At 38.5% G+C, this 15920-nt stretch overlaps 2 protein-coding genes across 3 annotated transcripts; both read left to right on the top strand.

The window, feature by feature from the left end:
• The first annotated feature begins 6148 nt into the window (after positions 1 to 6148).
• Positions 6149 to 8273, top strand: LOC114728257 (transcription factor MYB61-like). 2 transcript variants are annotated; one of them, XM_028915134.1, is made up of 3 exons: positions 6149 to 6535; positions 6631 to 6760; positions 6857 to 8273. In XM_028915134.1, exons 1-3 carry the CDS (start codon positions 6403 to 6405, stop codon positions 7896 to 7898), a joined length of 1305 nt encoding a protein of 434 aa, XP_028770967.1. In that variant the 5' UTR covers positions 6149 to 6402; the 3' UTR covers positions 7899 to 8273. The 2 variants fall into 2 exon arrangements, with proteins under 2 accessions (XP_028770967.1, XP_028770968.1); XM_028915135.1 differs by having other exon boundaries at positions 6462 to 6535; positions 6639 to 6760.
• A 6087-nt stretch (positions 8274 to 14360) lies between these two features.
• On the top strand, positions 14361 to 15751 carry LOC114728262 (uncharacterized). Its single transcript, XM_028915141.1, has 2 exons — positions 14361 to 15259; positions 15369 to 15751. Exons 1-2 carry the CDS (start codon positions 14596 to 14598, stop codon positions 15452 to 15454), a joined length of 750 nt encoding a protein of 249 aa, XP_028770974.1. The 5' UTR covers positions 14361 to 14595; the 3' UTR covers positions 15455 to 15751.
• The last annotated feature ends 169 nt before the right edge of the window (positions 15752 to 15920 follow it).

Genomic DNA, 15920 nt, shown 5'->3' with positions numbered 1-15920 from the left:
ACTCATTGACATGTGCGATCAATAAAGATATTTTAGAAAATAAATGATATAAAATTGGAAAATCAAATGAATTAAGATGTCATATTTAAGAATGAATTCAATTTTCAGCTAAAGTAGCGTAGGTAATATGGTAACATAATACAGAGAGAGAGATGGAAGAAGATGATAATGAAAAATGATGAAGGAGGGTGTGGCTTTGATTAGCTGTGAGATCCAATCGTGAGGGGTACACTTACTCATTGAGGAGGGCCCCTTCTGGTTGGATCTCTCTCTGTGTATCTTCTCTCCCACTCGCGACTTTTACAATCAATGGAAGAAGGGGTCCCTCCTCAATAATTCACTTCTCTCTGAATCCCCCTTTTATTCCCCTCTCTCTCTCCATCTTTAATTTCCGTCCCAGACTGCAATATACGAGATCTCCAGTGTTTATATATATATTGATGAGTACAGATTGGATATAGTCCGATATGAATTTAAATATTAATTATTTGCCATATTGTGAGAATCGGTTTTTCTATTAGACTAAATCCTGTTTTTCAAATAGCATAACAAATAAACAGTGATCATGCAACGAAAAAAATGTCATGTTTTAAGTGAAACAAGCATGCTTTACTTTGATGATGAAACATATATATCATACCTTCTTCCACCTTGGCTTTAACAATATGTGTGTGTGTGTGTGTGTAAGTATTTATATATTACAAACACACACACACACACTGCACGTAATAATAACTCGACGTTATAGTTAAAGAGGCAGACGCAGCAGATGGCGCTGCGTACGGACCCAGATGCATGGCTTGATGAAACACTCATTATACTACGCTTTACAGTGTATTATTGCGAGGGACAAGCTAAGGTAACGAAGCCTATAGAAAGTGATGAAACGAGCAGTTTGAAAATTAGAGGGTGTATATATGTAGAGGATATATATACGTATATATATAATGAGCTTGTCTCTCCATTAATTCAGCGTCTAACAGTAGTTGAATTGACACCCTGCACCTATTTACCATTATTTAGGACCAAAATAAAAATCAAACAAAGTCTTATATTAAGGACCGGAAGTAATATTTCTTTTTTCTTCATTTCATCATCAGTGCCTCGTCTCTTTTTGGCATCACATTCTTATTATATGTCCCTGGGCGTCCCAATAATTTAAGGGACACACCCTAAATCCATGGGATCTCATCCCCCTACTTTCCTCTTTATAGGTCAGACACCGGCTGATATATATAGAAACCCTCACAAAAAAACCCCCATAATTTCATTTGTATATATATAATGCGTCGTCGTTCATTTTGGATAAAGCGATTAATGGATTGGCAAATGAGAAATGCACTGAATTTGAGGCATAAAATAAGAAGAAGATGGTGTGTTGGCCATCTGGTACGTGCATGTATGGATTAAGGAAAGGACAGGTAGCTTAGCTGAGCTTGAGGAAGAGAAAGGGACAAATTAATTAAAGGGGGGCATATGATCATATTTAAGCGTAGCAGGCAGAGATGTGTGATATACCTGAAAATGAAGATCATATCTATCTCAGCACACACATACACACTCGTGTGATGTGACTGATTCAATTAAGCAATGAACGTAGACATTATTGAAAGGTGAAGGAACCACCTCCATATATACATATACGTCTCACTCTTCTTTGCCATATATATTGGTAGGCCCATATCTGCCGATTTGCCACCCTCTTTTGAGCTCTTAGTTCATTTCATCTCTATGTATCTCTATATTTGATTTCCAATATCATATATTCATCATCACCCTTCCTCTCTCTACCCTCTTTGCCTTTCCTTCTTATTCTAATTTACAGCATCACACATATTTAGAGACCTAGCTTGCTACTCTACCTCATCAGACCGCTCATGAAATTCAAAATTACCCATAAGGTGTTGATTTCACAATCATAATGATCAGTTACTACGTCCCTAGCTATCAGTTATCAAATTCAAGTGATCGATATGCTGCTTTAAATGGTTGGGGTAAAATGTTAGTTTCTTTTCCTGATTCTTACATGCCCGGCAGAGACGTTCAACTTTCATAAATAACAATGTAAAAGCATCAAACCGTTTGGGATTATACAGTGAAAAAATTTATATATGTTTAATTAATTAATTTATTTATAATTAATATTATTCTATACAACATATTTTTCTTTTTTCTATATTCAAGCTAATTCTCGCAGCGATATATATATATGTATGGAGCGTAATTAATCAATCCATGAACAGCGCCCTTTAATTACCATAATTTCCACCAAAAGGCATCATTATCATTATCATTAATTAATAAACAAATAGCTATTGGCAAAACCGTGGACTAGAATCTTGTTTAAAGTTGACATAAAGGGAACAGCTCATGTGCGAACAGGAGATAAGCTTCCCAATCAACAGTGTTTTGAAGAGATTGCAGATGTAATTTAGAAGTATCTTTTTCCACTTGTTGCCCTCTTTCTTTTGGGGATTATATATATTAAAATAGTCTATTAAAGTCATTTAATAAAAATGATTCGTATTATTACAAATGTCAAATGGGACATCGCTAAGGTCAAGGGGGCATCATAATTGTGCTGCAAACAGACAACTTGATATAATACACAAAGCAAAAGATATTATTCACTCCTCATATTTAATTTTTCATTTCGTTTCCTAAAGCTCTTTGGTCTTTTATTTTACTATAACCTCGTGTACTTTTTTCTCTTTTTTTTTTAAATATTTGAGAGATGCCTTCGGCTGTCTGTCTGTAAGCTAGCACTATTTTGGGGGAATATTATCTGCTCTCAAGCGTCTAAATAAGTGTTCCATATATATATATATATATATCTCTATATATATATCCATCAACTTGAGCTTTGTTCTCAAATTTTTATAGTTATGTGCGAAAATCACTTAATTTATGAAATATTAAGCTGAAAAAGACCTTGTCTTTTTTGGTTTAAAAAAAAAAAGACCTTGTTAACCTTATTGGAAAATCATTTTCATAAGATTATGATTCAAGATTTAAATCTCTTTCTTGATTAGAAAGCAGCAGACATTGACAGACACTTAATTTCGATCTAAATTCTTAAATACGCTTCACTTCCAATTGAATAGGCCAGTGTACATATATAGTTTCACGATTCATGTGTTTCTTCCATTTCCGCCTCGAGGCGTCGACGTGAAATCACAAAAATACCCATGAGTGGACTCACTAATTGGTGTTAGGGACTCAAACGGGGGAATAACAAATAAAAACACTGGAAAGAAATTAAGAGGCAACAAAAAAAAAAAGTGATGGATGGCCCCAAGAAAAGAAGGGGTGCGTATTAGTCCCTATTACGTGGACATCAGATCACAACATAGCACATGTACGCATTCTCATTTGTGTGGTCTTCGCTTTCAATGGATGATCCACTCACGCATTTGTACAACCTTTCAACATCACTCATATTAGTATTAATACACACAGTTCTAAATACAAAGGTGAATTTAATTTCATGTCACGCATGATTTTTCCTAAGCCTAACTCAGCTTTTATTTATTAGATAACGTCTGTTCAAATCGTATCAATATACATCGATGTAAGGTAATTGCATTTTTGTTCGTCCACGACACATTTTCATCACTGGAAGAGTTTTTTTTTAATTTAATAAAAAAGGAAAACTATATATTAGGTCCGTGGAGGAGATTGATCCAAGTCACCTGATTAGAATATTGCTATCGTCTAATTTGCGAAAAGCATTAATGATTAAAGATTGATAGTATGAAAATTCGCTTGTGATGAGTTTTAGTTAATTATTCCAGCTTTGAGATTTTTGAAAATCTGCTGGTGGTGGTTCCCAGAGATCACACAGTTTCAAGCAGGCCACAGTCTCGACAGCTAATGATATGCAATAATTCATTTGAATGTCATTTTTATGTCTCAGCCTCGATGTGCGTGCATCTTTTTAATATGTAGAGTATTTTTTTACTTACTAATCATCAGCCGCGAATATTTATAATTAATACTCCTCCGGTCCTTATTATAAGACCCAATTTGACTTTTTATTTGGTCCTAATTATAAGATCCCAATCCATTTTGTCTATTATATTTATGTATTTTTTTCCAAGATAATCCTTCTAATAATGATAGTTTTAGCCAATATACTTAATTAGCAAGGATATTTTAGGAACGACAACACTTATTTATTATAAATAACCAACTTAACTTACTTCCTTAATCTTCTCAAATAAATCAATTGGGTCTTATAATTAGGACCGGAGGAGTATATATTATAACATTAATTATATATGTCGTTCATTCTCTCCATATATGTTGTCTTAGGTTATTAGGTCTTCCTCATTTTCTTTTCTATCTTTCTAGCTAGTTCTACTTCCATGTCGGGTTTGAAGAATATTCTTTCCGTTGATTTACATATATGTATTTATATAGGTCTCTTATTGTGCTTGGATTTTTGATAAAATTAAAGCAAAAGAGATCGATTATAAAAAATTTACAGAGAAGGCTAAAGGAAAGACGAAAAAGAAGAGAGCTGCACCACAAGGTCCACAAGTATTAGCACTTTTTTCAACTTTGGGAGTGTCTAATAAGTGCTTAATTAGTGCTCATGCATCCTTATGTATGCAAATATATATATATATATATATATATAAAAGATGAAAATTTAACTTCTTGAAGCATGATGCTGCCCTTTTTTTCTCTTTTTATTTTTCTTTCTCTTTCTTCGCCTTTTGATATAACAATTCAAAATACAACGAGTTCGGCTTTAAAACATCAGCTTTTTCTTGCAAGCCTGATCTTATTAAACGTCATGTTAATCATGGTTTCTTTTCAATGAAACCGCCGTACAAAATGAACATATATAATGCACGCGTTATGGACAAGCCTGAGATCAACGTCGGTTTTCTGTATGTATATTTTTTACATTTTTTTGTTGAAAAAAAGATATAATTAACAGCCATTGCATGATCCTTAATTCGTTAGCTAATGGAGCGCGTATGATTAATATAATTAAATTCAATTGTGGAAAGAAAATTTGCACATGCGATGACCATATATGCCGGTGGGATAGTTGTGGAGTTAATGAGAATTTAATAAAAACCATTACCCAATTATTGATCAAGTGAATGAATAATGAATATTATGGCGCCCAATAGTTAGTTGCCCACTATTAAAGCATTTTATTAAAAGTGGAAGCCTCATTATTGGAATAAAGACACTTTGCTAATTAGAGACACAGCCCTATGATGTTTAACACGGTTAAGATATTAGATTCTAATAGAAAACGTTCCCAAATTTATGTGTTACTGGCTCCCGCATATGCGTCTACGTACTTGACCCTTATCGCTATAATTTTATCTGGCTGCCTGTAGGACAAGTGCCTATATTTTAAAGAATTCGAAGTCCGGGCAAAAGTAGAACTGAGAGACTTTTATCCCTCAAAAGGGAAGCTACGGCCAGAAAGAGTTCATTAGCAGCCCTTGGTGGATTTCAACAATTATAGGATAACACGCATCTTTTAAAAAAATAGAAAAAAAAATCTGATCTTTCCACGTAATGACAGAGCATTTAAAGGAAATCGATCATGGCATGAATGAAACTATATATGAACTGCGTAATTTTTTTTTTTGAAAAAATAAAGATATATGGCCGGAACATGACAAGAAAATTGTATAATTAGTTACTGTGTATACTATTGATGAAGGGCCTATGTGGTAATTAAATTTGAAGAACGGGCAAGATAGGGAAGAGGCTATATTATTTTCTTGGGCAACTTCTTGCCAGTGCAGAGTGCAGTGAAATGATTTTCTGCCACATTTTGTTTGTTAGTTTCTGTTTATAACAGTTTTAAAACTTGAGTTACAAGCATTGGGACGTTTTCAGATAACGTTTTTATGTTCCTGAGTGAATAAAAAATTAAATATCAGCCCAAATGCCCCACCATTGGTGCTAGAGACATGAAAACTTACACCTCCGACAGGACTTATGATACACTGTTATTAACCCCATTTCCTCTGGTGGCCAAGATGAACCTTCCTCCCTCCCCCACTGCAACCCATATACTGAAACCCCTTTTTTCTTTCTAAAAGGTTAAAAAAAAAGAAAAAAGAAAAAAGAAATGGAGGGGAAAAAAAAAACTCATTGACTATGACTTTTCTTCCATGGGGGGCCTTGCTCTTATATTAATTCAACTCCTTTCTCAGCTGAAACTTCATTTTCTAGACTTCATATCATATATCGTCTCATTCGCTCTGATATATCCTCTTTATCACAGTGCATCGATCATCCTTGAGCTTTTGTTGTTCAGTGCCGCTCTTGTGCTGACATTTCTCCTAGGAATTAGCAAGAAAACTTTCTGTTATTGGAAAAGGGATATCATTCCCCTCATTGTAGACGTGGGGCTATCTACAAATGGGGAGGCACTCTTGCTGCCACAAGCAAAAGCTTCGCAAGGGTCTCTGGTCCCCTGATGAGGATGAGAAATTGCTCAGGCATATCACTAAGTATGGCCATGGCTGCTGGAGCTCTGTTCCTAAGCAAGCAGGTATTTACTTACTTCTCCTTAATTTACCATTCTTAACTCGATAGCTTCTTCTTCGTCTGTCTCCCTCATCACCACGAATATAATTGTATTGTCAGGCTTGCAGAGATGTGGAAAGAGCTGTAGGCTGAGGTGGATCAATTACCTGAGGCCTGATTTGAAGAGAGGCACATTCTCACAAGAAGAGGAGAACCTCATCATTGAGCTTCATGCAGTATTAGGGAATAGGCATGTTTCTCAATCGCTTTCTTTTCTTCTGCAATTGGGTGCTGTATCATATACTTTTCTGGGTTATAACTTTGCTTTAATTTGACGGGTTTTCAGATGGTCGCAAATTGCAGCACAGCTGCCAGGAAGAACGGATAATGAAATAAAGAATCTGTGGAATTCATGCCTCAAGAAGAAGCTGAGGCAACAAGGGATAGACCCTGTGACCCATAAACCACTGTCGGAGATTGAGAATGGAGATCAGGACAAAGATGGAGAGAAAGTTGCAGCAGTTAGTTCCAGTGAATTGAACCTCCTGAAATCAGAAAGCTCCAGGTCCGATGGAGCTTCCTACGAGCACAAACCAGGTTCAAGTATTGCCCATAAAGCCTATGCACACGACATGGAGGGTTCTTCTTCTACCTCCAAGATTAACACCAGAAGCAACACTAATTTCATCCCCGATTGTTCCAGTAAAGAGTTGTTACTGGACAGCAGGTTCATCAACAGTCACCAGGAAATCTACACCACTTCAGATTTCATGACGAATTTCCCTCTTCAAATGACCTATACGAATCCATCCACTGACTCTTCTCGTTGGTTCACTCAAACTGGAGGAAGATCATTTGATATAAATACTGAATTTACCTCCAGTACCATGTCCACTGCCTTTCCACTTTCAACCTCCTCATTCCTCCCTACTTCCGTCTGCTACAAGCCTTCTCTCCCCGTTCCATCTGAGGATATCTCTACTGGTTCCTTCCCTGTGAATGAACCCCGGTACTGGGAAGCCAGTGCTTCCAACCATAGCAATAGAAACGGCCCCTTGAACTTGCAGAACAGTATTGTTTCTTGGGGATTGACAGACTGTGGTGGTACTCCTGCTAAGGAGGCTCATCACCAGATTAATATGATGGAGAGTCAGACGGAAGAAGCCAGGTGGGCTGAGTACCTTCATGGTAACCCAATCTTAATGCTGGCTGCTGTACAGAATCAAGGTTCAGAATCCTTATGCAACGATATAAGGCCAGCCTCACATTTGGTACCGGAGTCTTTAGGAGCTATTTTGCCTTATCATCACAAGCAGCAAGATCATCAAGCTTCTGCAATATTCTCAAAGGACATCCAGAAGCTCACTGCAGCTTTCGGACACATATAGCAGGCTTTATGTTATAGAAATGCTCTATTCGATAGGGCTTCAAGAGGATTCATCGATGTTCTTCTTAATTAGCATACAGGTGTGCGTCACAGATTTTGCTCTTTGTATATAGGTCCGATACAACCATTTCTTTCATCCCCTTCATTTTGATAGTATTTGTGAGCCAACAACCATTTGCCTTTCCCTTTTCCCTTTTCTTTTTAATCCTTTTTTTTTCCCCTCGGGTGTGGGGTAAATTTTAGGATGTGAGTGTTGATCTGCTGTCATGCTGTCTGTCGTCTTTCTATCTCATATTTGCAAAACTCTGTGAGTACATTACGATGGTAGCGCACTTTACTCTATATATCTAAGCCATCCCAAACGTTTATTGAGGCACTAGAAACTTTCTTCTTGTTTCCTTTTTTCTTTTTATTTTTAAATTTTCTTAGTTTTTCCTTTCAATGTGTGGGACTTGATTACTTTATTTCGCGTAGAATTATCCAAAGCAGTTTTGAACACGCGGTGTCTTCTCGAAATTCACACTTCACACATTGAGCGACCGACCTCTCAGAGTGGGCAGAAATCAGCACAAAACTTGGGGAGCGAGCAATTTATCCAGCCCCAACATTCTAAATGGGTTTGTCCATCGTTTTCACTACCATGATAGGCTTGAACCTTTTCCCTTGCTTTCCTGGGAACTTTTAATTTTTCTCGCACTCTAATATTATGCGGTTGGCGACTTTGTGTGTACCTTCCAAACGAAACCGGCGTTCCTGACCGACGTCATTTTCACCTCTTTTCTTTCTGTTTTTTTTTTTTTTCAATTTCCCCCCTTTTATCTAGAAAAGGACACGACACAGAGCCCTGAAAATAATTAAAAACGAAAAGCTTGGCAGAATTCCTCTCGAAAATGATCATCATCACATTTCAAATGTACTATTATGCTTGTCTGGCTGATATTAAAATGAGGGGACCCAAATTGCAGACTGGTTCTGTGGCAGTGTGTCAAATAGCAATGTATATCTCTTTCATTCCATGGACGCACAGTAAGACTAAGAGGGTACCACTTAATCCCACTGGCGAAACGGAAAGTTACTCACTTGCGATCCGTACAATGAGACAGTGACTCCCAAGCGAATAAAGGCCATTTGTTTTGCGTCCGTGTCTTGTAGCTCTTTTAAGACAGCCTTTAAACATTATCGTCGAGAAAGAAAGTGTTGAATTTGCAGAATCCCAGTTTTATATGAAAGTCGCTTTGCTTTTCTTTTCTCTTCTTTTCTTTTGGGCTCAAATCCACACCATACACCAGCTCCTTCCTTGCAAAGCAAAGTCTCACAGAATGAGCAATGAATTGAGTTGAAACTTGGGCGGCCCTTTAAAATGATGAATGATAATGTGGCTGAAGAGAGGAATCCTGGGAAATGAACAGTAAGGGAGAAGAAAGCGCTGGCGAGAGCGTCTCGTACCATACTGATTACGCGTCTGGGAATAGAGACAGTCGTACACTGACTCAGTAGCCACTGACACTGCCAGGATATAATAACAACAGTGGCGTTTCATCCTCATCATACTGTTCCTTGCTTTTGTCTCTCTTTTGTTTGCCAGTTTTCATCCTCAACAAGTTACTCCATTTTTATCACCATCCGTGTGGATTCTATTTTACTCGAAATGTTATGATCTCACTTTAAATTTCATTGCTTTTTTGGTTTTATATATGGAAAGAAGGAAAAAAAAAAGATTTTTCCCTTTCTAAATTCACACCGAAGCAGATTTAACAGGAAAGAATTAGGCACAGGAAAAAAAAAAAAAAAGCTTCGTCCGTAGCGCAGTGGTGGATGTAAGTACTACATAATTTGTCTTTGACCAAATATATGCAAGTACATGATTAGTACCACAGAATTGCCCCCTTTACTCATGATAAGATGAAAAGAAAATAGTTCACCAAAAAAGGGGAAGCAAATAAACAGTGCAGCATCAAGCCAAAAAAAAAAATGTGCAGCACCGTTCCGGTTGAAGGTACAGCACTAGAGCGAGATCCATCGCTCTTATATTCAAGAAATTATAAAGAACCCCCCCCCCGGGGGGGGGGATATTAAAGAATAAAGACCACCTTATATTTGTCAAAGCCAAAGACAGAAAGATTCAACTACGCACATAACGGCTCTAGTGGGAGTCAATGGCACGCTATGGCGTAGGCAGCTCCCACCACCATGCATTAATTATGGGGCAGCTTCCCAGAGTCTGTCTTGCTTCCACCATCGGTCGCTTGGAGTTACATTTATTAGGAGGAAAATAAGCGGAAAAAATAAGAGAGAGAATATGATGAGCAAAAAGATCTGTGATTATTTGGGAGAAAATTCTTTTTTTAAAAAAAAAATTGAATCAATTTTTTAAATAATTATAAAGTGTAACTTTTAAAACAGTTGATTATATTGCAAAAAACTGAATTTTTTTGTAAAAACATGTGCAAATATAACATTGGGTTTAGAAAAGTCAGTTTGAATGAAAATCCAAGAGGTCACCTTCCTTGTATAAGATAAGCCCTGAACTTGGGGAGCCCTAGATTCTTTCAAGCCCAATTTGCTGTGTGGCCTAGATCATGTTCATTTCTGGTGCTTTCTGGTGCATGAGGGCAGAGGAAAAGCCCAGTCTATTCTCAAAACACGTCCAACGTTATGACGTTTTTGGGTCTCATTCAGAACGCTATCGCCATTGGAATTGTTTTGAGTCTTTCTCTGCCTTTCTGTTCGAAGCCAATAACGAAATACCACCCGCAAATATACAAAGCTAATTCTGTTTATTGACCATCATTAAGTGTGCGTACATACAGAACACCTACTTATTTTCTCCAGACAAATGGTAAATTGACCCTCTTCGTACGAACCCTCACTTTTCGTCGTTGAAATTGTGGACTTGCGGTCACCCTCTCAAATCCTATGCGTAGATTTAATCAGAATAGGTTATAGGTTTATTGCGCCTTTTTTTTTTAAAAAAAAAAATCGTTTACCCAGTGCCTGCCGACAGATTTTAAAGAAATTAAAATTGCATTTAAGTCATTATCATGTTTTTTAATTGGCGGAGAAAAGAAATTGGGAGTGATGCATGGGGGGCAAATCCCAAAAGCAATGGATTTGGGTTCGTGGAATGGTTAAGATGAGACAAAAACTAGAAGGAGGAGTTGGTCTCCGTCATAGAAAAATTAGAATGAAAATTCCGGAAAGTTGAATTTGCACAAATTGAAATTATAGTGTCAATGTCAGGGGAGCCATTAGAATCGCCATTCCCTTACTAAATTTCAGATCATGACGATGCGGATGATCTAATCTGACTTTTTGTTGTGTCCCATTGCTTCGCGATCCACATGCCTTGCACTTTCCTCCACCGACCTCCATTCATTTTTTATTTCTTTAATATCTTTAATTTCCTTTATCTGCCATGCTTAATAAAGCCTCAAACTTCGGTTTTGTTGCTCATTGGATGTGTGGGGCTCTCTCTTTGTCCCGCGGGGTTCTATTTCTGCTGTCACAGTCCACAGTTTCAGGCTCCACACTTGACTCGTGACCATATGCAAAGGCCTCAATGAAACCATGGTTTGACCGTTTCTGGATGCCAGTGAGTGGAGGGGTCCGATGCCTCGAAGCTAAGCTACTGACTGCTCTTAATTAAATCTGATTGTCAATCTTCCTAAAACCATCATTTGTTTTTTGGAAAAAATTACAAGAAAAACTTTAGAAATAAAAAAAAATTGTAAATAAGGACAGTTGACGAGTATATATGATTTTTTTTTTTTAAGAATAAGCATTGAAGTTAAGTTATTTATGATGGTTTGAAATTGTCTTTCAAACACACCCAATGGCTTAAGTATATACTCCTCCAGTTCTTAATATAGGACTCAATTATTGAGTTGTTTTTTGTCTTAAATATAAGACACATTTATCATATTTATCTATTTTCTTTAAATTATCTCTATAGATACTCTCTCAACCATAATCAAGTAAAATAGGGAAATGAGGTATTAAGAAAGATAATTATGGTGTTTTAGGAAAAATGTGTCACATTTTTTATAATTAACTAACGTATCTAACTTCCTTAATCTAATCAAATTAGTTAAATGGGTCTTATATTAAGGATCGGAGGAGTATGATTTAACTGAATTTACAATTGTAATTTAAAGAAACAAAATTAACACATGGCAAGTAAAAAACCATAATGAATTAATTAAAACAGTAGATCCAATGCATTATACCGCCGTGGCTCTCCTACATAAAAACAACATTATACTACGGCGGTGGTAGCATTTCAAAACATAATTGCCAGGACACTGGTTTTGGGGGAAAACAGAATACTAAGCGTACATAATGTTAGATCTTGAGAGATGAGAATTTAATTGCGGATCGGAAATCAGATTCTATGAAAATGACGCAGATGGAGAAAGAAGCTGGATTTGTGCGAGGACAGTCATGGCGAGTGGGGCCACTGAAGACGGAGACGTACCTCCCATATCTCGCCAATTACCCCCCCTGTATGTGGTTGGGCTCGTAGGTAGCCCCGGCATCCCCCTCGACGAAGACTCCACGCTCCCTCGTGGCGAGGTCTCTGCCGGGGGAGGGATTGGGACCCACTGCTCTCTCACAGCTGAATGGACCCCACCCTTCCTTACCCCCTCCCCCTTTCTCAGATGTCCCTCCCCTCTCCGCCACATATTCCCCCACTAATTCTCCAACTAACTCCCCCCCTCAAATCCACACACAACTTAAATTAGACCATTTTATCTTGAATAATTAAATAAAGACAGCCATCACCAAAAAAAAAGAAGGGAGAGAGAGAATATGAGGCTTGCTTGAATCTGATGGCATCGCCACGTGTAAACATCCGAACGGCAAAGTTGATCCAACGGCCGTCCAGCTATAATATCTGAACTCGGGGCTTCTCGCTGAAGTATTGGACGAATTCCCTCATACAAAAAATAATTCAAAAATAATATAAGGAGGAGAAGCGAATTATTATTTGATGTGATGACACCAGAAAAATCAGGAACAAGACATCAGAAGGAGATCGGGAACACAGAAAAAATTGGTGGTTAAAATAAATTAAGAAAATAGCGAAATATCAGGATTCAAGGGACGAGTGGCCTGCGACTGCGAGGGCGACACTGTGGAAAGTGAGAGTGAATGAGAGGGGACCCACTCCTCACATCATGAAGTCTTTCGTAGAGTGGAATCACAATTATTATCCGTTAGATGCCCAACGATAACAGCCACGTGGCATTGTTTTGTGCATGAAGCCAGCCTCGTTTGGTACTGTTGGGTGCCTTAACTTGGAAGCGTCGAGGCGTCAACAACGTTGCTGTCGCCCTGGCCAGTGATGGATGGATCCTGTTCAGCTGCTTCCACTCTGTTTCTTTCCCATTTTTCTTCCTGTTCTCTTTCCTTTTACCGTAAACATCACTAAATACCATGGGAGTAGTATTGTATTAAAAAAAAAAAAAAACCCATAGGAGTAGTATTTTATTAGAGTAAACAGAAGAGGGCTAAGAACGCGGACATGTGTCGAAGTGATGTCAGCTGAGTTGCACGTGGAACAAGCGGCCACCTGCTTAAACATCAAGGGACCAGATTGGGTCGTAGAAAACAAAAATAAACTCTGTCGTTTTGATGCCAGCCGAAAACCAGGCATTAGCAGATCCAAAGTCATATAAATGCCGTCACTGTTCGTTCTCATTGGCTCTTCGAAGCTTTATAAACCCCGCGTTGATTAACGTGGATGTATTGTTGTTAAATATTGGTATGTGGATAGACTCGGGTTATTAAACCTCTAAAAAGTTAAAAAAGCACCTTGTTTTAAACGAGGCCAGCTGGGACCCCATAATTACAACGTGGCGCTTCCATTCATTTTTTTTTCTTTATAATACGCGATCTTTTTCACTCTTTGCCCCTGGCAGGGGGTTACGTGGCCTCTCATCTGCACTTGGTTTTAAAAAAATGGTGCTTAATTGTCAATTTCCTTCCTAATCTACTCTCCGCGTGAGGTACGCGTTTCTTCTCATTAAGATAATAATAAATATATATACATTTTTTACAGTAATAACCCTGAACGATTTAACAAATTACCAAAGGGTAAATGTGTTATTAATATGATCAATCAATAATAAATCGCCAAGAATAATTGTCCGAAACTCTATACTTCTGACCATTCGATTCGACCGATGGTTAATCAGATGGTCAATTTTCTCCTGTGATTTGCAACTAATCCCACCCCACCGCACCGTCTTCACTCTTTCTCTCCATTAATCTTTAAATAATTGTCGATCGAATTAATTGTCCGTTAAAACTTAAAAGTCGAAAAAGATAGATTTTAATTATGTCAACAAAAACAAAAATATAATATAAAATAGGATGGAAAAAAGCGTAAAAGCGAGTCGAAATTTGAATAAATAGGGCCGGCTGATGGAAGTTGTTCCCTTGCTCCTTCTCACTCGAGTCTCGTGTTCCTTATTGGTATGAGATGAGAAACGCATGAAAAGAATTTGAATCGCTAAACGCCGTCCTGTTGACTCTTCTGCGGCCGAATCGTCTTTTTCTTCACTGAAGCACACTCACTCACTGCTTATTTTCAGCGTGAGCTCTCAGCTTCTCTTGTGCCGAAAATCAAAACTCGTGATCCTTTCACTTTTTCTTCTTTCATCTAGTAATCGAGAGTCTCTCAGAAAAGCATACCAATGACTTCGTATGAATCCCTGACCTTTTACTGTTCTTCCCAAGAGGAAGACTTCGATGATGCTGATATGGATGATGGGGATGACCAAAATGAGCTTCCCAATCCCCAAAACTTGTCCAAGCTTTCCGTCTGCAGTAGCAGTGCCTCGTGCGGTGCCGAAGACAGTGACTTAACCATGTACTTCTCCAACTTGTCCATCGAAAGTTTCGAAGGGGAAGGCGACGCGGACGAGGAATTTGCTGGCGGCAACGAGCTTCCCGGCGGGTTGTCCTCCGACTCTGAAATCGAATTGGGTGGCTGTTATTCGTTGCCGGCCAAGTACTATGCGAGCGACAACGAGAGGAGAAAGAAGAGTGGTGAGAAAATGAGGAAAATTAAGAAGAAGGAAAAGAAAGAGGAACAGGCGAATCAAGGGATGAGCGGAGAAAGTGATGAGAGCGGAGGAGGGAGGGGGTTGATGGTAATAACGAGGCCAAAAGGCGGAAGGAGATCACTGTGCATGGACATGGGGGAGGTGAAGGCATGTAAAGAACTCGGGTTCGAGTTGGAGCACGAGCGAATGCTGCAGGTCCCATCTCGTCTTTCTCTCTCCAGTTCAAGCCTGGACAATAGTACTGGAAGTGGTGGCAATTCCCCTATCTCGAATTGGCGCGTCTCTAGCCCTGGTAATTCTCACGGATCCTCCCTCGTCAAAAGTTAATTATTTGATCAAATTTCATGTTCCTACTGTCTCACAGTATAGTTCCCTTTATTCTGAACTCTCGTTTTAATTAGGTGATGATCCGCGAGACGTGAAGGCACGGCTCAGACTGTGGGCACAAGCGGTTGCCATGGCATCTGCGTCCAAACACGGCAATTGACGCCCAGTTTTTCTACTCTCACACTCGCTGCCTTTTTACATAATTGGGTGTGAGCGTGCGCTGTGTATATATGCTCCTTTTTTCCCTTTTCCAGTGCAAAAGGTTATAGTTTTCATTTTGAGACGAACTTTGTTGCTTTTGGGCGTGTTGGGTCCTCTCGCACTTTGCAGTGACGAGTGATCCCCACTTTCTCGATGTATATATATCCATGTTTTCGTGCGTTTACGTGAAAATGTTGGGAAGACGAAGGGATAATAGGGAAAAAAAAAAACATTGTGTATACATTTTGTGTGGCAAGTTTGGCATATGCATGCGGGGTTTTTGCTGATCTTCGAGTGGTTATTATATTGAAATCCCTCTACGTACAGGACAGAGAAATAGACGCCGAATAAGTGGGATCAGATCATCCCATGTTCTGCTTCTCGCAACAGTATGAAAGAATCGTGATACGTGTGACTTCAATTCT

This window comes from Neltuma alba, unplaced genomic scaffold (assembly GCF_004799145.2).
Source record: "Neltuma alba isolate B1F8T4 unplaced genomic scaffold, ASM479914v2 tig00012528_pilon, whole genome shotgun sequence".
NCBI lineage: Eukaryota > Viridiplantae > Streptophyta > Magnoliopsida > Fabales > Fabaceae > Neltuma > Neltuma alba.
The sequence above is the reverse complement of the archived record's forward strand: the minus strand, read 5'-3'. Positions and strand labels throughout refer to the sequence as shown.

Bases quoted from the DNA above. Each gene is read 5' to 3' on its own strand.
- LOC114728257 (XM_028915134.1), top strand. From the start codon at position 6,403: ATGGGGAGGCACTCTTGCTGCCACAAGCAAAAGCTTCGCAAGGGTCTC. The intron at 6,536-6,630 runs GTATTTACTTAC...TTGTATTGTCAG, and splicing joins CTCTGTTCCTAAGCAAGCAG to GCTTGCAGAGATGTGGAAAG. The intron at 6,761-6,856 runs GCATGTTTCTCA...ACGGGTTTTCAG, and splicing joins CATGCAGTATTAGGGAATAG to ATGGTCGCAAATTGCAGCAC.
- LOC114728262 (XM_028915141.1), top strand. From the start codon at position 14,596: ATGACTTCGTATGAATCCCTGACCTTTTACTGTTCTTCCCAAGAGGAA. The intron at 15,260-15,368 runs GTAATTCTCACG...CGTTTTAATTAG, and splicing joins TTGGCGCGTCTCTAGCCCTG to GTGATGATCCGCGAGACGTG.